Source organism: Panicum hallii, chromosome 3, assembly GCF_002211085.1.
Source record: "Panicum hallii strain FIL2 chromosome 3, PHallii_v3.1, whole genome shotgun sequence".
NCBI lineage: Eukaryota > Viridiplantae > Streptophyta > Magnoliopsida > Poales > Poaceae > Panicum > Panicum hallii.
Genome location: NC_038044.1, coordinates 15,973,291 through 15,992,787, shown reverse-complemented (window position 1 = coordinate 15,992,787; position 19,497 = coordinate 15,973,291). Strand labels below are relative to the sequence as shown.

The 19,497-nt window shown below is 46.5% G+C and overlaps 5 protein-coding genes and 1 non-coding gene across 6 annotated transcripts; 1 reads left to right on the top strand and 5 right to left on the bottom strand.

Moving 5' to 3' along the window:
- LOC112888177 lies at window positions 1-1,169 on the bottom strand. Its single transcript, XM_025954536.1, has 4 exons — window positions 1,138-1,169; window positions 704-891; window positions 390-607; window positions 1-291 (listed from the first exon to the last, which is right to left on the bottom strand). Exons 2-4 carry the CDS (start codon window positions 794-796, stop codon window positions 39-41), a joined length of 564 nt encoding a protein of 187 aa, XP_025810321.1. The 5' UTR covers window positions 797-891; window positions 1,138-1,169; the 3' UTR covers window positions 1-38.
- Window positions 1,170-1,545: 376 nt separating this feature from the next.
- Window positions 1,546-1,618, bottom strand: TRNAE-CUC. The gene has a single exon. It is a non-coding gene; the product is annotated as a tRNA-Glu (tRNA).
- A 5,379-nt stretch (window positions 1,619-6,997) lies between these two features.
- LOC112887655 lies at window positions 6,998-8,381 on the bottom strand. The gene is made up of 3 exons (XM_025953892.1): window positions 7,968-8,381; window positions 7,708-7,884; window positions 6,998-7,604 (listed from the first exon to the last, which is right to left on the bottom strand). Exons 1-3 carry the CDS (start codon window positions 8,376-8,378, stop codon window positions 7,224-7,226), a joined length of 969 nt encoding a protein of 322 aa, XP_025809677.1. The 5' UTR covers window positions 8,379-8,381; the 3' UTR covers window positions 6,998-7,223.
- Window positions 8,382-10,520: 2,139 nt separating this feature from the next.
- Window positions 10,521-13,405, bottom strand: LOC112886898 (protein NETWORKED 2A-like). Its single transcript, XM_025952918.1, has 2 exons — window positions 13,267-13,405; window positions 10,521-13,147 (listed from the first exon to the last, which is right to left on the bottom strand). The coding sequence occupies exons 1-2, from the start codon at window positions 13,358-13,360 to the stop codon at window positions 10,623-10,625; spliced, it is 2,619 nt and encodes an 872-aa protein (XP_025808703.1). The 5' UTR covers window positions 13,361-13,405; the 3' UTR covers window positions 10,521-10,622.
- Window positions 13,406-15,699: 2,294 nt separating this feature from the next.
- On the top strand, window positions 15,700-16,371 carry LOC112886241 (histone H4). Its single transcript, XM_025952069.1, has one exon. The coding sequence runs from the start codon at window positions 15,783-15,785 to the stop codon at window positions 16,092-16,094; it is 312 nt and encodes a 103-aa protein (XP_025807854.1). The 5' UTR covers window positions 15,700-15,782; the 3' UTR covers window positions 16,095-16,371.
- A 560-nt stretch (window positions 16,372-16,931) lies between these two features.
- Window positions 16,932-18,688, bottom strand: LOC112886134 (uncharacterized protein At4g08330, chloroplastic-like). The gene is made up of 2 exons (XM_025951925.1): window positions 18,474-18,688; window positions 16,932-17,825 (listed from the first exon to the last, which is right to left on the bottom strand). Exons 1-2 carry the CDS (start codon window positions 18,521-18,523, stop codon window positions 17,423-17,425), a joined length of 453 nt encoding a protein of 150 aa, XP_025807710.1. The 5' UTR covers window positions 18,524-18,688; the 3' UTR covers window positions 16,932-17,422.
- Between the last annotated feature and the right edge of the window lie 809 nt (window positions 18,689-19,497).

Genomic DNA, 19,497 nt, shown 5'->3' with positions numbered 1-19,497 from the left:
GCATGATGGTACATGTTGCGAACCACGGGTAAGATGAGTCACTTCTCCTCGGCCCCCGCGCCGTCCCCGCCGTGCTCGTCGAAGTAGTCCGTCCTGACGTTGCCGACGAGCATGAGGCAGACGATCCAGAAGAGCATGGCGTCCAGGTTGAGGAACGCCGCGCCGCCGAGCACCCCGGTCTCGACCGTCGGGCAGGCGTACGCCAGGTCGCGGTGCACGTTCCGGACGTGGTGCATCGCCTCCGTCGCCGTCGCCCACACCGTCGTGCCCACCCCGGCCACCGTGACGCCTCTGCATGCCGCGCAGAAGAAGAAAAAAAAAACAGGCGAATCTCTTTAGCATAGCAAGTAACAAGCGATCCAGCAGCGTGGGCAATCGAGATTCCTTACACGGCGACGTGGAGGAAGACGTAGAGCGGGGTGTGCCCGAGGAGGACGTTCCGCGGGACGTGCCTGCCGCCGTAGGGGAAGAAGACGGCGAGCGCTCCCAGCGCCGCGCTGCACGCCGCGGCGAGCGCGGACAGCGCGCCCAGCGCCACCGTCGGGTCGCGCGGGAACCGGCAGACCACCACGTCCCCGCCCTGCTGGATCGGCGTCCCGTGTGGCGGCTGCATGGTCACCGGGCAAGCACACCCTCTCGTTAATTAATTCCGGCAGGCCGGCCGGCGTTTGTGCGGAAACGCAGCGGAATGCGCTAGGGTTACCTTCTTGAGCTCGGCGAGGACGGCGAGGACGAAGGAGAGCACGCCAAACAGCCCGGTGGCGAGGCCGAGCTGCGGGCTCTGGCTCAGAGCCATGGCACCGACCGGGCGATTGATCCCTTGCCTTTGCCTCGATGAACGATGGTCCTGCAGCTGGCTTGATTTGTCGGCCCCCGCGTCAGTTGGAGTCCCTGGGGATTCAACCGGGTCGGGATCAACGCAACGAAGGATGCCATGTTAGGATCGGGGATGGATGTGATTATTCTTTTTTTATCTGTTGTGGTGCAGTGCTGGGTTTGATTTGCAGACGATTAAGCTTGTTATCACGCAAACAAAAAAAATGGAGGTTTGCTAGAGCAATGTGCATGAATGAATGGCGAAGAACGAAGAAAGAAAAGACGAACCAAGAAAAGATGAGCATAATTTGCCGGTTTTACCTCATTAGGTTGTTTCGAATTGTGAGGCCCCCAACTGAGCGCGGGTAGATTGCTGTGCATGGCGAGTGAGCAATAAATAGGGGAGAACAGGGGGGAGGAGGACCGCGAGGATGACAGGTGGGCCTGGGATGAACCCTTTTTTTTAGTGGGCCTGAGATGAACCTGACACGGGCCGTTTGCCCTACATCCGGAGTGCACCACGCAGGGATCAAAAACTGGCGGGCCGCCTATCTGTAACAGCCATAAAAAAAAATTGAGTAGGTTATGCATTTGAGCAACCAAATGTTCAGAGAAGATAGTTAGTTCTTCAGTGTTTTTAGACCAAAAACTCGTCTCCGTATTGTCCGTTGTTAGAGGCAGGCTGTGCAGACCGCACCAGAAAAAAAACGGAGGGGCACCGCCAAAAATTTCCGTTGCCGGGACTCGAACCCGGGTCTCTCGGGTGAGAGCCGAGTATCCTAACCAGCTAGACTACAACGGATTTGTGAACTAAGTTAAAACATAGGATAATAGTAGACAGCTTTGGTTTCACTTGGATGCAAGACAAGGGGGCCTAATTCAACTGAAACGCTCGGGCACGAAGGCAGTTCGTGACCATGCCAGTATCGAGATCAGCTTGTGGCGTTTTCTTGAGCAGATGTCACGCGCGTCCCCGGTTGCGAGTTCCGGACTGGCACTGCAAGCACCACGTTGCCAGGTCCGTCCAACCAGGCCGAATTAGAGCAGCACCCGCATATAAACCATGAGAGCAACTCCAAAAGACTGTAACAGCTCTCTATCTCAAGTTAGAGGGTTAAATAAGAAAATCAACTCCAGCAAATCTAGTAGATCCTCTATCTCTATTTTGAGAAGATCTTCAAATTCCCTCCTCCTTAATTTCTAGAAGGTCTTTAGAAAATTATATGTTAGAATTGAGAGCAATTGCTAGACTTGATAATATTTAGAGAATCTGAGGCTACTGCTGAAATTGCTCTAAGGTACTGTTAAAATTGGACACGTCATCCGGGTGCCATCCAGTATAAAACTCTAGCTAAGCATGCTAAGTCCTGCCTCGAAAATAATATTCATTGTTGCCTAACTTTTCTCGACCCCTACCGTTTACTTCCGGCGGAGTTACTGTAGCATAATATTATTTTATTTGAAGCATCGGGTGCAAAAAGCAAGCTGCGCAGCTAAGGCGGTGCTCGTAGCACTCTCGTCTCCAGCGTATAGCCATAGGGAATCTTTCTCCGAAACTTCATACCACATTCAAAATTCCTACGCTGAAGCTGCTCTTACATGTGTTTGGATCCGCCAGCTCCACACTCTACATCCTTTTTTCTCACTCTACGGCCATGTTTGGATTTAAGTGACTGAATTTTACTCCCGTCATATTAGTCACATTGAATGTTTGAACACCAATTAGAAGTATTAAATAAAAATTAATTATAAAATTAATTACATAAATGGAGCTAATTTACGGAACGAATCTACTAAACCTAATTAATCCATCATTAATATATATTTACTGTAGCATAACATAATCAAATCATGAGCTAATTAAAGTTTAATAAATTTATCTCGTGAACTAGCCTCATTTATATAATTAATTTTATAAATTTAATACTTCTAATTTAACTATAAATTTAGTCCCCTCGTCTAAACAACCCCTTGTGTGTGCGGTGCCGCGCATAGCCCAATTCGCCCACTTCGCCCACACCGCATGAAATGCGCTGCGCGGACGAGCCCGCGCGGGGGTGCGTGGTCGGCCCGTAGCCCGTCGCGCTGCCTCGGTGGCCCAAGCAGCCGAACCCGAAACGGACCAGAAACACTAGCGCCCGCCCCGGCGGCCGGGGCGTCCGCCGTGCCGCGCTGTGTGATCGCTGATCACGGCGCACGCGCCGCACCACCCTCCCGCCGAGAGTCGGGCTCGGGAAGACGGGCACCGTCACCTCCGTCAGTGCTACGCGCCTACGCTACGCATGCCTCCGCCCCGCCTCATCCGGCCTCGGTCACTGAGGCCGCGGCCGGAGGCGCCTCGCTGCGATCCGCAAGCAGCCTGCACGGGCCCTGCCTGTGCCACCTCCACAACTCTCGCCGTCACCGGTTCTATTTGCTGACAAGTGCCAGGTGCTGTATCTGGTAACAATTTTGCAAAAAGGGGAAAAAAAGAGAAAAGGTGATGTATCTGGTCCTACTTTTGCACAGAAGGAACAGCATCAAAAGAAAAGGAAAGATTACAATTGCACAGATGGCCGTGCTGCGTAAAGTAGGAATTTAGGTTCAGGTATACTCACTTCTTACTGAAATATAAAGCATTTTGATTTATTAAGTCGAACTATTCTAAGTTTGATTAAGTGTATAGAAAGTACAATAATATTTTAAATATCAAATAAGAATATTTAGATTCATTGTGAAACATATTTTTATAATTTACTTATTTGATATGTTAGACATTAATATTTTTCTTTATAAATTTGGTCAAGCGTAGATTAGGACAAATCAAAATTCTCATATTTATATTTCAGAACGGAGACCGAGGGAGTACGTGTTAGAAATCCCTACATGTTATTAAGCATCACCATACATCAGATTGCACAATCCCTTGGATGCTTGGACTTGCCTGCCACAAAGCACGCGCGCATATACGTTTTCTGTTTCGCCTTGGCCGTCGTATGTGACGACGACCTCCACAGAAGGAACCCAGTCGATCACTGCATTGATCGTAGTATCTAGTACCATGTACTACGGCTCACGTGAAAGCAGTTTGACCACACCAAATTCTCTGACCTCTTTCTGCGGAGTGCTGAATATTTGGAAAGCCCAGTGCCACGCCCCAGGCCTGAATAGATTTTTGATGTGCTGAAAATGGGTATCTCGAAAAAGTCTGCATCATTTACCATTTCCTCAGTGGCTCAGTGTCAGTGGCACCCCCTTTTGTGTATGTTGTCTGTTGTCATGGGGCACATTGCTAAATTTGCAGACCGGTGGATATTCCATCTTTTTCGCGTGCTTTCTCCGCTTTTTCGTGGAATTCCTGCAAGAACAACTTTCTCTGACCTTAATTGTTCGCAAACACAAATTTTGCTTAAAGTTTAACCGGGCCAATCAAGCGAAAAATCTCATCTCCCCGTGGAGATCCCTCGAGTGCGCAAAGATTGCGGTAATCTCCTACCGTACCCTCCATCAAAGAATCAGCAATTGTAATTGGCGAGGGGTTTAGTGGGCAGTCTGGTTTTTCTATTCAGGGTCAAAATTAGCATCCGGGACACCACTTTTGTCGCCGCCATGTGTTCTTCTCCCTATGACTGATACCGCGCGAAAAGGCCGGGCCATCATTTTTGTTCTTGCCACGGTTCTTCGTTAAGTAATGGGGATGAAATGTGAGTGAAACACCTCGCATGATTCCTGCTTTCTTCTTATCTCAGCAGTCCACTTGGGAAAGTAGTTGGTCCCTCTAACCTGAGATGCCTTGTTGACCATTATGTTCACTGGACTATATGTAACTATTAGCATCATCTGAAAGAAGAGCAAAACATTTGAGGGATCTTAAAAGGACTCTAAAACGAAGAGCAAATGCTTACACTTACTGGAAGCTAATAGACATCTGACCAGAATGTCAGCAAACAGTTTATTGATCACAAATTAAGCACATATTTGCAGCATGTAAACTTCAACTACACAAAAGTCTTCAGCAGTACTGAATAGTAGTTAGACTTGCAATCATAGTGGGATTAACAAAGTTATCTTCGTCTGGTACTTGGCATTAGCGGCCGACAGAGAATCAGGCCGCCACACTCCCCCGCCTCTAGGGGAGGCGATCGAGAGGCGGTCAAATGTCCCTTCACTCTCGCGCTACAACGAGGCGCATAGCCTTTTGGCTAAAGCTAGAAATTCCACAGGGAGGCGGAGAGGTGCAATGCTGGTTTGTTTAGATCTCCACAGCTAATCTCTTTTGCTAACAAGTCCTACTATATAGATTATTGGAATGGTGTTTTTTTAAAAAACCCCTCCATTTTTCTTGCTTTACCAAATTTTTAAGATTTATCGCGATGCCTTCTTCAGGTTTGTGTACTTACTACAGCTTTGTGTGTCTAATCATCGCATAAGATTGATTTTTGTTTGAGTGGCTGATACAACAATGTATGCAGGAATCACTTGGCCGGCTAGTATTATAAGCAATGCATAGGACTGTAGGAGGTAAACTAATGGTAAAAAGGCTTACTCATTACTCCTCTCATCATTGAGTTGTGCATCACCTTGCGTTGAGGGGTTCTTATTCCCCTTTGACCGATCTTCAGCTCACATCCTGGCCTCTGGTGCTGCACTTTTGCCAGTTGCAGACAGTTTGTCGTCTGTTGCTCCACTGACCATTCCAAATGCACGTAAGCAATATAAATGTACGCGAAGAAAGAGGCTGCTGAACTCTCGTTCATTGGGTGTTTTGTGCCGCGCCTCTTCGATTTTCTGTCGAGGTAGCTACATTTCTAGGCACAGTTTTGTTGCTTTATTCTTCGGCGATGCCCGCTTCAAGTACCGCATTTTAGCGGTTTGCGGTGGTCAAAAAGGTCAGGTACTGAAGATTGGTTGTGTCGGATATAAGGAATCGGCTTGTGACTTCGATCAAGATATTGGTGTGTGGGCGGGTTAGTGACGAGCAGAATTTTCAGAAAGATTTTCTAGGTGAAACATAAAAATGAAACTGTTCTTAACTTGATTGAACGTTTCTGGGTTAATGGAATGTACCAGAGGCAGGCTAGGGAGTCATGGCTTCAAGCAAACAAGATACCTTCTTCAGCATCCAGGCGACCATCCATGCTCTGCATTTAGGGTAATATTGCGACTTTTGTCGATCACATCATGGCAAAAAGTTGCTCCCGTGTCCAGATTCCATGACATATATAGTTTGCATTTTTGTTCTCTGCCTCTGCAACATTATTTTTTTTTTGAAAAAAAGAGAGAGGAAAGGATGCTTCTTGGAACGATAAATTTCTTTCACTCAAGAGCAGGCACGTCCGTGCAGGATTATTACTACCGCGATCAGAGTAAGAATCAAGTGTTTCCATAGCTGAAATGACTCCGTTGCTGCATCAACCAACTCGATTGGACCGACACAATTGAGAAAGTGAGCCACAAATCATTTCCCCAAAATGTAGAATTTTCGTAGTACAATATGTTAGTATTTCCGTGTACAATTCTTAGGAGGTTTCCGTGTAGCAGAAGCCACACAAGCACATAGCAAAAAAAAGAAGTAGCAATGAGTTGGAATCTTCCAAAAGCCCTGTTAAAAAAATATATACAGTCAGGATGGCCATTAGATTTTGAAGAGAGTACGATTTTGAGACATACACATACAGGATGTGCAGCTTGAAGCCTAACTTTTTATAATGCCTAACCTTGCCTTTGTCACACTTAAAATACATGTGCCTGGTTTGTCGTCACAATCATGGCTTGCCACACTTTCTTAACCCTCGGAACCATATATCAAACTCACTTCTGCATCATGACACGTCTGATGGCGCACTCTACAGGATGTTGGAGACACCTCTGGAACTGTTATCAGTGACAGCGACAATCACCATCCACACTTCGGAACCTTCGGGTCGGCACACAGCTTACCTCAGTGGGCTCCCAGATCAGCTCGTTGTCATGCCAATGGCAGAAACATTGTTAAACCAAGCATGCCACTAACCGCAGCCAGACCTGTGCACCAGCACTACCAACTGCAAATCACAAGCAAGACAAATCAAAACAGCTCACACACTGGACAAAAAACATGGCGCCAAAGTTGCAGCACTCAGACCTCACAAAAACAGGTATGTAGAAAGGCGCAGAGCACCAGCGCCAAACTTTATGGAAGATTGCATTGCAGAATAGGGTAACTCGGGAGCACACAGGGAACAAGCTGTTCTTACACGAGAGGTGGCTTTCCATCTCCTTGTCTTGTTTTTTTACTACTCCTAAAGGCTACGATGCACTACGGCACAAGAAGGTCAGCAACGCCAGTGACCGCCGCACTGCCCCGGCAACGGCAGCCGCCGCTCAGTGCCCCCCTGCCTTCCTCGAACCAGACAGCGCCAATCAGGACACCCGCTGCATGGCCCAGGTCAGGTCCCGGAGTACATGTCAGCTAGGCTGGCCCACAGATCCTCTTCGTTGACGTCGAGGTCGAAATCAAGAAGCTGCTGTTGCTGCTGGTAGTGATGGTGCCCATGATGCCCATTGGCTGCTGCTGCTGCAGAGGCTACCGGCGTTTCCCACCACCACTTGCCGTCGTCAAATGTTGTGGTCTTGCCACTTTCCCTGCACATGCTGTCGAAGCAGCTGCTGCCGTTGGTGGTGAGCTCGCTGTAATGGCAGTGCTCGTAGCTGTTGTCGGAGGCCTCCCTCTCGTGGCCTGCAACAGCCTCAGCCTCCGTCTCGGCGTTCCTCGCGAAGCGGCCCTGCACCCTGGGCCTGCTATCCGCCAGCGTCTTCCTGCAGGCATACTGGAGAGGTCCAGAGATGGTGAGTAACAGATGCATTGAAGGACAGGACATGTATTGGTCATGGAATGCATTTGCAGGTTATGTGGTGTGGGAAAACCATTACAGTGATCTTTTTGTGGAAGTTCCTCTGGTTACGCTTGGTACGGTAGCGCTCAATCTTCTCCTTGCGTTCTTCAGCACTGTATCGCCCGACCTTCTGAGTGAAAGGCCCTCCTGCATCCTGGCCGTGTGTGTCACCTGAAAGTGGTGGTGGCGGTGGAGACGGCGAGACATTCATCACCTGTTTTGCATCAACACGGCAGAGAAGTAATTAGAACTTGTTGATGATCAGCTACGAGTTCAGCTTGAGGCATGTTCTGTTACCTGGAGGTCACCGGTACTGAAGACACGCCGCAGGGCTCCGGTGCTGAATTCCAAGAAGTCGCCAGAGGATGAGGAAGGGGAAGAAGGAACATGCGGAAGAGGCAACTGGCTTGCCGAAGGAGACGAGCAAGAGAAGGTGGCATTACTGCTAAGTTGTTCAGACAACTGGAGGTGAAGAGGGAGGAAATATGAGCTGGTGTTTTTGTGGAAGTAGTAGGAAGGCAGGGAAGAGGGGTAAGGAGGTGGCGCCGATGCAGCAACATTGGGAAGTGCTAGCAGGCCACCGTTGTCGTGGAAGAAACCCCCACGAGGAATTTCGGTTGGAGCTGTGGGCACAGCAGAAGAGAAGCTCACTGCATGGTGCATGGAGAGGTCACTGTAGGGTGCCGACGAAGACGAAGGGTGGAACATGGCTTTTGGGTGTGAATCCCTTTGATGTGTTGGCGAGTCAGTGCGAGTGAAGGAGGGTTGGTATAAAAAGAGAAGATTTGATGCATAGTTCCAACATAAACCAAAGGTCTGTAGGCCCACTCCATTAACAAGGCAGAAAATTACTAATATACCAACTCAGCATGCTAACCACAGCTGACAACCAACATGTCAAAGATATCATCTGATGCATACTGAACAATTTAAATGTCTCGATTAATCAATGTAAACTCTTTCATGCCTATTTGACAACGAGATTGTCTTATGAAAATATTCATATATAGAAATTTCTGGCATGGCAAATAGCTGATAAAAAAAGTTGCCCCTCTTTCTATCTAGCAAGGCATAGAAAATGAGATTCCTTTCCAGGAAGCAAAACAAGTTCAAAATATATCTGCCTTTGATGAAAGACTCAAAGTTTATGCCGAATCCAACACCTTTTGAAGAATGAAACAGGTGTCACTTGCAGCTAGGAATATGCTCCAGCCATATATGCATTAATAAACACAAAGAAGCTGATTCCAGTGACATTTCTGCATAAGAAATGAAGTACAAAAATACATCTTACTAAACATGTTTATACATGTATGAACCTTTTGCAAGTGTGGATATTGGAGACATCAAACAATCCTTACCCAGCGCAATATGAACATTTTTATATAAAAAAACAATAACATTGAATTCTCCGTAAGAGATTAAAAAGAAGCTCCCTTTTTTTTTTTTTGAAGAAACACACTAAGAGAATGATGTAGCTTTTTTTTCTCCTTTGAAAAAGAAAAGAACACATTAAACATATGTGACTAGCTTTTGGGACTTAAGCTGCACATGCAACCTATCTTTCCAACTGCAGTATGGAATTTGCTTTTGGATTATCAATAAAGCCACTTACCAAGGACAAGAACAATAATTAGAGATGAGGTAGTAAAAAAAATGTGCAATTCACATCTACATTGTCAAGAGGATCCACTTGCAACATTTGGCTAGAAAACGTCAGGTGTGTGCAAGTGGTGTTTTTAACTGGGTATTTTTCTTTTTGTAACCTTTTCTTCTGAAATAGTTCTATAATGAAATGATACGCAGTTCTCTTGCATATTTGAGAAAAAAATGGCTAGCAAGAAAATCAGAAAAAAAAATTTGATGGAATAACTGTCCCAGTTGGATTGATAAGAGAAAACTGCATAAAAATGATGTCACTCTAAACACAGAAGAAAGGAACAGAAAGAGATTTAAGAAAGAGCTCGGCACAAAGATAGGCAGGCCTGGAAAAGATATTATGCCATGATCTGATAAACTCAGAAGTTGAAGCACATGCATATGCTCAATTTCCTTTGGCTTGGGACCTTTTTTTTACCATTCTTTCACTATTGGTCTGATAAACTCAGGAATGAACAGAACTGTTCCTCATAAACCAAACAAACTATCATGGAACTTCTGAGTTTATGAGGAACAGGAGTGGTCATATCTGATAACTGACAGCTCATACGTTGTCTCCTAGAGAGTACTAAAATCTTCATATATTAAAAAGAAGAACAAGAAGCAAACATAGCATTATATTTTGTTTCTTCCTAAAGGTATCGATATGAAACATAACTGATCAAGTCCATCTGATGTAAGATATTGGCAGTCCCCCTTCCATGAAAACACTGGCTGCTAAATTATTGTGCATACCAGCAGTTCTAATTTTAAAGAAGGTTTAGGTTTTGCTCCTGAAGAAACAAAACGAAGTTTGATTTAATCAACTGTCCCTTCACTACACTACAACTAAAAGACTAAGATTGCATTTTATATTCTCTGCCACCATATTATTAAAGTTTGCATTTTATGTTATCTGCCACAATATTATTAAAGATCTGCAAAGGTTTAAACGGCAACAGTTGACTTTGTCCTAGTAGCTCAACTACAAAACAGTTGCACCAGCATTTTGTAATTGGTACTTTTGCCAGCTGAAGATATTGAGAAACAGGGGCACCATCAGTATTTCTTCCAGTACCTTGAGCGCTTTAAACAATTTCAAATTATATATTCCCATCCAATTTAGTTCTGAAATTAAGATCATATAGGTAAACTATCAAATCAGGAATGGGTGGACATTTGCAAACCGAATTTGATTTAAGAGATGGGGGTCTTTTACATTTAAGGCCTAAGAGAAACCACATTTATCACATATGAATTGCCATGTACATTGAGATCTCTTTAGCGTAAATGTCAAAAAAAAATTGACAATACTCATCTACGCCCAGCCTTTGAGCCACCATGATGCTTATGCACCCCAGGACCCATGCACGAAAAGAGTGATGGTCTCTTTGGCTTTGAGCCAAACAGAAAAGTTCTAAGGGGCACCCCGGCTTTTGTTGACAGGTTCCGGAAGTTTTGTTGGGCTCGGTGGCTTCTTGCTATTGATACCTCAAGGTTCTCTCTGAGCTTCAAGAGCACCCTTCCAACCTCCACTTGAAGGCCTCTTACATGGTCCAGCCCAGCTTCTAGTTCCTTAGCAACTTTGTTATTCTCTTGTTTCATATTAAGCACCTCTCCTTGGAATTTCGCAGCTTGGAATGCGTTGAAGTGAACTTCATCACTTTTATCCAGAGTTGTGATCTTAGATATATCTTCTTGTATGCTACACAGCGATGAGAATCTGTTCTCTAACTCTCCTTTTAATAGGACATTCTTTTCCATCCAAACTTGAAGTTCTGTATTCAGATCCCGAAATTTCTTTTCTAGTACTGCTGACTCCAGCTTTGCTACCTGATAACTAGCAGCAAAGCCGTAAGTGCCCCCTTGTTCCTGTTCATCAGCCAATTTGTGCATCTCAGTTTTCAGCTTGTCAAAGGATGTTTGGAAATTCTGTATTTGATGATATGATGTGCTAAACCTCAACCAGAAGTCCAAGTTCTCCCCCAATACCTTGTCAATCTCTGTTCTAAATTTCTCCTCTGCAACCGAACAAGTTAGTGAGTCATCAGCTTGGCATTGCTTAATGTATTCCTCTATCTCAGCAATCTCTTTGTCTTCTGTGGCAGGACTGGTGCTTATCTTGGATGTTTCTTCTGATTTCTCTATGCTCTCAGTAATAGAAACAGTCATCTTTTTCTGCAAAGAACTTAGCATGCGCCTAAGAGAGTGGATCTCCTCATCTTTCGTTACATTGGCACTCTTAAGTTCCTTCAGTTCTGACATTGCCTCAAGATGATACTCTTGATTTCTCTTCTCAATTTCAGAAAGCTTTTGCTCTGTATCTTTGTACCTCTGAAGTGCAGATGCATAGTCTTCTAATAGAACCATCTCCTCACCTTCGGGATCTTTTGGAACTAGCTGTTTCTGGGCTACAGTACCTTCTGAGATTTCATCATGCTTCTCAATTTCGCTAGTGCCATGTAAAGCACTAGATTGGCCCTTTTTGATAAATGGACTTGCTAGTCCTGAGTCATCTTCCAGAGACGCTATGGCTTTGGAGTCTCGCAATGAATCCATGAAATCTCTAATTTCTGGCTCAGGAGCATGTAATGTTTCAACGAATTCAGTAAGTTCATGGGAGGCTTCAGTCATTTGTTTACAAATGTTCCCTGTCCCATTTTGTACAGACTTCCAAATTTGGTGTACTTCTTGCAGCATTTCTTCAACTTTCTTCAACCTGTCAGCCAAGTTACTGGAATCAACAACCAAAGCAGCCTTGTCCTGCTCCAAAGCATGCAGATGCTCGTGAAGGCCATCTATCTCTGTCCTCATTCTATTGATCTGAGCATTCTGTGAAGTACTAGCAAGTTCAAGGTTGACCACCTTCTCCACAAGTCGATCAACCTTATCCGCTAATTCTGCAACTGATAACTCCGGGTAGCGTTCAAATATTTCTTTGACATTTTGACATATTTCCTGGAGGTCAAGCCTACTCTCATCCAGAGCTGGATCATCAGCATCCTCTGAGGGCAGTGCATGGCTAAGTTCCTTGTCATCGTGATCATGCCCATCCATTTGTGCATGAGGCAGTCCACATTCATTCTTGAAGGTTTTCAGCTTTTCAATTGCCTCATTGGCTCGTTGAAACTCCACCTTTGCCTCTTCAATTGATCTCTTTTGCTGGTCCTGCAAGTTCACCAACGTATCCTCACACGACACAATGGCTTGTGCAGCCATTAACGCCCGAGCTTCATTGTCTTCGATGGCCGCACCAGTGCTAAAAGCATTTTGCAAACTGCAGACTTCATCCTGCAACTCAGACACCCGTTTCTCAATGTCCAGATACTTGCCTAGCGCGCTGTCATAAGAGGTCTTCAAGAACTCTTTCTCAGTCTGTAGCGCCAGGATTTGTTTCTGCAGCTTGTCTATCTCCTCCTGCGCCTTCTCCTTGGTCATGTTGGAGGTGACCCTCCTATGTGCTTGGGTCCCCCTCTTGGGGACTGGGCTGGTGCCCCTGCTCATGCTCTGTGAGCCCACAGACAAGCATTCCAGCGCAGGGAATTTGAAATTGCTGAGATCAATCCCGTTGATTGCTTTCGGGAACCCTTCAACATCCCCCTCTTGCATCGAGAACTGCACTTGGTCCGGGAACACGGTTGCAATGGTGTGGTTGGCCTTGTGCAGCTCACTGGATATCCGGTCATACCTGTCGGCGAGGGCCTGGTATGATCTGAACATCTCCTCCACGTGATTGATGAGCTCTGGCCGGCTCCTGAAGTAGAGCTCCGCCTTCTTGCCGAACGAATCGCCGTCGGCCCCAATGAGCTTGAGCATGGCCTGTACCCTGTCCTCCATCTCTGCGCACCAAATGAAAACGCACAATCACTGTACAATGTGCAATGTGCAATACGAACTCGTCATGCGACGGTTGAGATGCCGACCGGGGGATGGCAGCTGAACAAATGGGGCTGCTTACCGCCGACGGTGGTTTCAAGCCACTTGGACTGGGTGGTGCGAATGTGCGACGCCCACCACCAGGTGTAGGCGTTGTTCGCTGCGCGCTGCAGCATAGCCGGTCGGGTTCACGCCGCGGCGTGGCCGCCCGCTCCCCCCCCCCCCCCTCTTCCCGCTACGCGCGCCGCCGGCCGCTCGCCTTCGCCGCCTACGTGGTGGGGCGGGTCGCCCCGCGCCGCGGACGTGGTGAAGGTGCGCCGGCGAGGGGTTTGTGGTGGCGTCGGGCCGAGCCGCGGGGTGGCCCGGGGCAGGGAAGAGGGGGAGGGGTGGGTCGGTCGGTGGCGGGGAGCGGCATGGCGAAATAGGGCGGGGACGGGGTCGGTTCCTTTCGTGCGGTTGCCGCGGCCGGGGCCGAGCTGGAGGTGGTTCGCGGGCGGGTGGCCCGGCGCGACGCGCGCGGCCGGTGGGCGTGGACGGCCATGCGCGAGAGGCGCAGGCGGGCGGCGCGTGTCCCGGGGCGCCCGGGGGCGGTCGGCTGTGCTGCCGCACGACGCACGTGGCTGAATGCCGGCGCGAGAGGCGGGCCAGCACGGTGGTGGACTGGTGGTGAATTCTCGCCGCGGCGCGCGAGGTGGTGGTGCGGGCGGCTAGAGGAGGGGAGGAGGCGAGTCGGCGACCCGCGACCCCGACTTGGTCTCTTCCTTGAGGGCTGATTTCCTTCGGCCCACGGTCCATTGGCGCGCACGTTGTTTCTTTTCTTTCCCATTTCCTTTAGCCCACGAATGAAAGGAGCGAGTCAACTAGGGACATAATGCCACCGTCCTATCCCATGAACATAACAAACACAAATCAATATCTATTTGCAAATATAAATATGTTGGCCATTTTCATAAGGAGAAACTCCATGTAATCTTGACAAAATTAAATTCCCCATATCACTGAACTTTGTCTGTTGGCGAATGCTATTTCATACGGAACTAATTTGCTAGGTACCATCCGTTTGCCACATAACACCATAAGCATAAATATAGTATTTCTTTTATATCCAGTTGCATAATTTTTTGTAAATTATACCCGTGCCTAAGAATCGAGGATTGATCCTACAGAAGGAATAGGCAATTATGAAAAAATAGCACAACTTGCAGAGAAAATTGCCAACATTCAGAAATTTGGGCAACAGGAAAATTTCTGTACCACAAAAGACAAAACAAAATAAATTTCTGTATCACAGACAAAACAAATTAATCTATATTTATACAATTCTAGTTGATTCTACTAGTTATCCAAGGTTCATGATAATGTAGAGAGGCTTTTCAACCCCTCTCGTTGTGTCCCAAACTTACAAGAAGGTAGACTGAAATAAATCACCCAAAAGTCAACAAGATGATAAAAAGAGTAACCAGAGTGAAGAAAGCGAGAGAGGAGATATAATATATTTGTTTCTTGAAGTTCATATCCCTCCACTTTTAAGTTTTAAGAAAGTCGTGCTAAGGTGAGGAGGACCTTTCAAACTTCCAATGATACTCGAGACAATTTTGGATGCTCGATGGGAGGACCTTCCAAACTTCCAAAGTTCATATCCAACCTTTGGAGATTTATGAAGAAATGATGATCGGAATTTTCGCGTCAACCTGAGTTAGCGCAATGAGCTACAACTACTGATAGTTTTTTTTAGCATTGAGACACCCCAAGTTCACCAACGTGCTTAAGTAAATACGTCCAACGTAGCATATGTAAATACACGTTTTCTTTGGATTCCACATGCTCGCTAACTACTGTACGTGTACAAGCGCAATGCTCGCTTAAGTACTACTCATTGCACGTAGTACTGTATGTCTGTTTGCTATGAGCATTTGAATTTGTGACAATGTTGTATGTCATTTCTATATCTAACTTTCCAAGGCTGTAAAAGTTTCTTGGATAGATGGAAGTGCCCACAATATTTTCCATTGAAAGTATTAATTGAAAAAGATAATTATTGCGGACATCAGTTTCTTTAACGAGCGGTAACAAAATAGTGCAATTTCGGTAAAGCTGGAATACCACACCAGATTTTTCAAGAAAGCAATCAATCTGTCGCTGTAAGTTCGGGAAAAAAAGTAATTAAGATATTATGTAAATTTATGAGAACGAGTCCTCATTTTGCAATGCAGCAACGGCGCCAAATCCCAATTGCACATTTGCACTTCCACTTTCCAGCAACGAATCCCACGCACGAAACCGCGACCCCAAAATTCAAGTCCGCGCGACCGCGCCTCTTCGTACGAAATTTCAGACCCGCCCCCGCCAACTCACCGATCCGCGCCTCGCGCCACGTCACGGATCCGCGGCATCCCTCCCACTGCTCCATCCCACCCGTCCAATCCCTCCGCATCGAACGGCAGCCACCGCCTTCCCCCACCTCTCGCCTCCATTTAAACCCCTCCCCCTTCCTCCCTCTATCCCCCACTCCAATCACCGATCTCACCTTCAATCTCCCCACCCCCGCTCAAATCCTCCAGCCCGAGGAATCCACCACCCGTCTGGTCGTCGGCAAGCATGTCCGGGCGCGGCAAGGGCGGCAAGGGGCTCGGCAAGGGCGGCGCGAAGCGCCACCGGAAGGTGCTCCGCGACAACATCCAGGGCATCACCAAGCCGGCGATCCGGCGGCTGGCGAGGAGGGGCGGCGTGAAGCGCATCTCCGGGCTCATCTACGAGGAGACCCGCGGCGTGCTCAAGATCTTCCTCGAGAACGTCATCCGCGACGCCGTCACCTACACCGAGCACGCCCGCCGCAAGACCGTCACCGCCATGGACGTCGTCTACGCGCTCAAGCGCCAGGGCCGCACCCTTTACGGCTTCGGCGGCTAGGCTGATGTGCCCGTCCCCTCGCTGTCTCCCTTCTGCAGCTCCAACGTTACCTGGGCCGTGCTCACAAGTCTTGCAGTCAAGAAAGTCTCAGGCTCGCTTGTTTAGCTCATCTCAGGCTGTAGTAGGTTTATCTGAATCATGAGACAGTAATTAATTGATGTTACCTTCTGAAATTGGGAACCAAGCTTGTCGTGCTGACTTGTGATTCTGGTGTTGTTCTGTGCTGCGCATCTATATGACCGATTCTTTTACAATCACAAGCAAAGCTGTTCTATGAGTCCTGTGGTGATTGCGAAAGTAAAACTGATCGTGCTGGTTCTTTTTCTTGTGCCGTTGAATTATTTAGTGGAATTGCTTTGGAGTTTCGAAGCGACAGGGCTTTAGTTAAGTATTGGTAGACTTGGGGAGGTGAGTTTCGCTAAGTGATTTGTGGCGTGCCATCTTTGAACAAGATAAGTACATTTGGTTTACATGCTAGTATTACAAGGATCCAATTAGAATTTGGAATCCTAGCAAAATCATGTTTAGGTTTTGTGCCTACCAGTATCACGATGGTTTGGGCTTAAGATGCTGGAATTGGGTGCCTTGCCTGACGAAGGACAGACACAAGCAAAAAGAAACATGAACATGTGGTGATGAACAGGATCAAGATAGAGGTTTACCATCTCCATGACCTATTGAATAATCCATTCGACAACCAAAGCTTATCAGAAAATGAATGAAAGGAGTATATCAAGTCAAATAACATGCGTTGGGATTAATATGTTCATTGATGTAGCTTCTAAGATAAACAAAAAATCTGCTCACCAAATAAGTGAGACCAGCATATCCTTCAGATGGACAAAATTCAAAAGACAGGTTACAATATTCCGATAAATTGGTTACACTCTTCCTTTGAAATCTACAATTGCATGCCACGCCCATGCTCGTTCACAGACACAATAACATAATGTATATCGAACTGAATACCTGATACAAGAAGTCTCAAAAATTGTAACAGCAGACAACTTCAAGAGCATAGTGAAAACTGAAAATACACTGGAGGCAAGTTACAGAAGAGACACAAAAACCCTATCATTTTACAGTAGTATTAACACAATCAAAATTCACTGGCCCTGTCAAGATATACACTTACACTGCTGCAGAAGGGAAATGGAGGAGCTATAGGAGTATGAGCAAGAAGATGACCGAAACAGAACAAAGATAGCAAATTCCTCTATGAAAGGTCTTGACAATATTGAGCAATTCTTGGTTCTGCATTTACTCCATTTGCAGTTGAGTAGACTTGAAAAGTCACACATGGCTGCAGTTCATAATTCAGATTGCCATCACGGGGAGAAGAGAGCAGCAGAGTCATCGTCCGACGAGGGCTGTAGTGCATTGATCTTGATAACATATTTCTTCCGAGTGGATGTGCTGCTGCCCTTGGAGCTCATGTCCAGATCGTCTGAGCCCTCGCACGAGGTGGAATCCTCATCTTCATAAGCACTACCAATATAACCACTGCACTTCCGGCATAACAACCGCGTCCTGTTTCTGAAGAAGCCCCATGAACGGGTTGAATGGAAGTATGGCATGCACCTCATCTCATTGGTTTGTGTAAAACGGCTCTCATCAATTGCAAAGAATGAGACAACACCTTTCCTGATCTGCTTGCCATACTTGGACCCGATGTTTGCTGTGTTCCGTGTGGTGGAGCTCAAGTTTAATGCATATCCACAGTATCCACAGCTGCCAGTAAGAAACAAATTCAAGATGTCATCAAAATTGAGCTACATGCTTTCACAACTGAAACTACCACACTACAATTCGTAATGTCTAAATTATGCCCTATCATTTGTTTGTCCCTACTAAGCATCAGGAGCCGATTTTCATGAGCCCAGAATAATTTCCACTCAGCGTTACATTCACAGGTCATAATATACTGCAAACCAAACATATGGGTTCTAGGTTTCTGTTTTCTCAGGACAAAGGTCATGATTGATATATTCTAGATACCGAATAGGTAGTGGATTCACCGTGGTTGATCGAATTCGTGTGCCCTTTATTCTGATCAATCTTCGTAAGAGGGCCACTAATTACAGGCAAGCAACCCTAGTAAAACCAAAGGAGTAAACATGTATCTATCATCACCGGAACCGAACAGCTTGATTCCCAGATTGAATCCCCAAGAACACGCAACACAGATCAAATTTGCCAGACAAACGCTACGCTTTGGGGCCAAACACCAGCGGGGTGAAAAGGGTCTGTTTCCTTCCTAGAGAAAAAAAAGGGAAAGGAACTAATCAAAGACAGAGATCTCGAAATACTATCCTGCAACTGCAAGCCTATCGTTCGATTCCCGATCCAAGTAGCCCAGAGAGCAGCCGGGGGACGAACCTGTAGGCGACGTCCCTGACGGAGGAATAGCTGTGGAGGGCCCTCACCATACTCGCCCTCCCTCTCCGCCTCGGCGCCCTCGGCTGCTCCGCTTGCCGAGCGCGAGGAGGCGTCTGATTTGGGATGCAGAGCCGCCAACGGTCAAGGCTCGTCGGCTTTTCCTTCCGCCGCGCAGCGTAAAAAAGGGAAGGCAAGCTGTTGCCCAAACAGTCAGGCATGCAGGCGGTTGTGTGCTGACCATCGCGGCGGTACCGTGATTTGTGCGCCGTACGTGATCGCGATCGACGGCGATGGCGACTCGTTCGCGGTACGTGTTCGTGAACGGGCCAGTGGGGCCGTGCTCGTTCGTTCCTGACGCTGAAGTGAACAGAATATCTGCACGCAGGAACACTGTTTTTGGTTATCCAGTTTGGCGTGTCGAGGACACGCGTGGTTCCTTCGTAGATGCATCGGATTGATCGTTGAGCACAGCTAGATGAGGTGGACGGCAAATGGCCTACTTGATGGTTAGGGTACGTACTAAACTTTAAATTTTAGTTCCTCTCGCATATGATATTTAACATCAATTAGAAATATTAAATATAAATTAACTATATAAATAGAGATTAATTTATGAGTCGAATCCACTAAATATAATTAGTGCATGATTTGATAATATTGTGATACAGTAAATATGTACTAATGATGGATTAATTAGGCTCACCAAATTCTCGTGAATTAGTCTCCATTTATACATTATATGTTTATAGTTACTTCATATTTAGTCCTTCTAATTGATATCTAAATATTCGATATGATCCGGACTTACGTTAGTTCCTGTAGCGTGGATGAACGGATGACGATGATGATGTTTTCTTTTTGTCGAGAACCTGTAACGAGAAATTTTGGATAGCAATACATTTTCTACGCATTTTTTGGTTAGTTCCTAACTCATGCGATTCCTCGTAGCGCAATAAGTCTTTTTTTAACCCTGGCTTGCAATAGCGCAGGAGATCCCTCATAGGAATCGAAACTCATTGGGCCC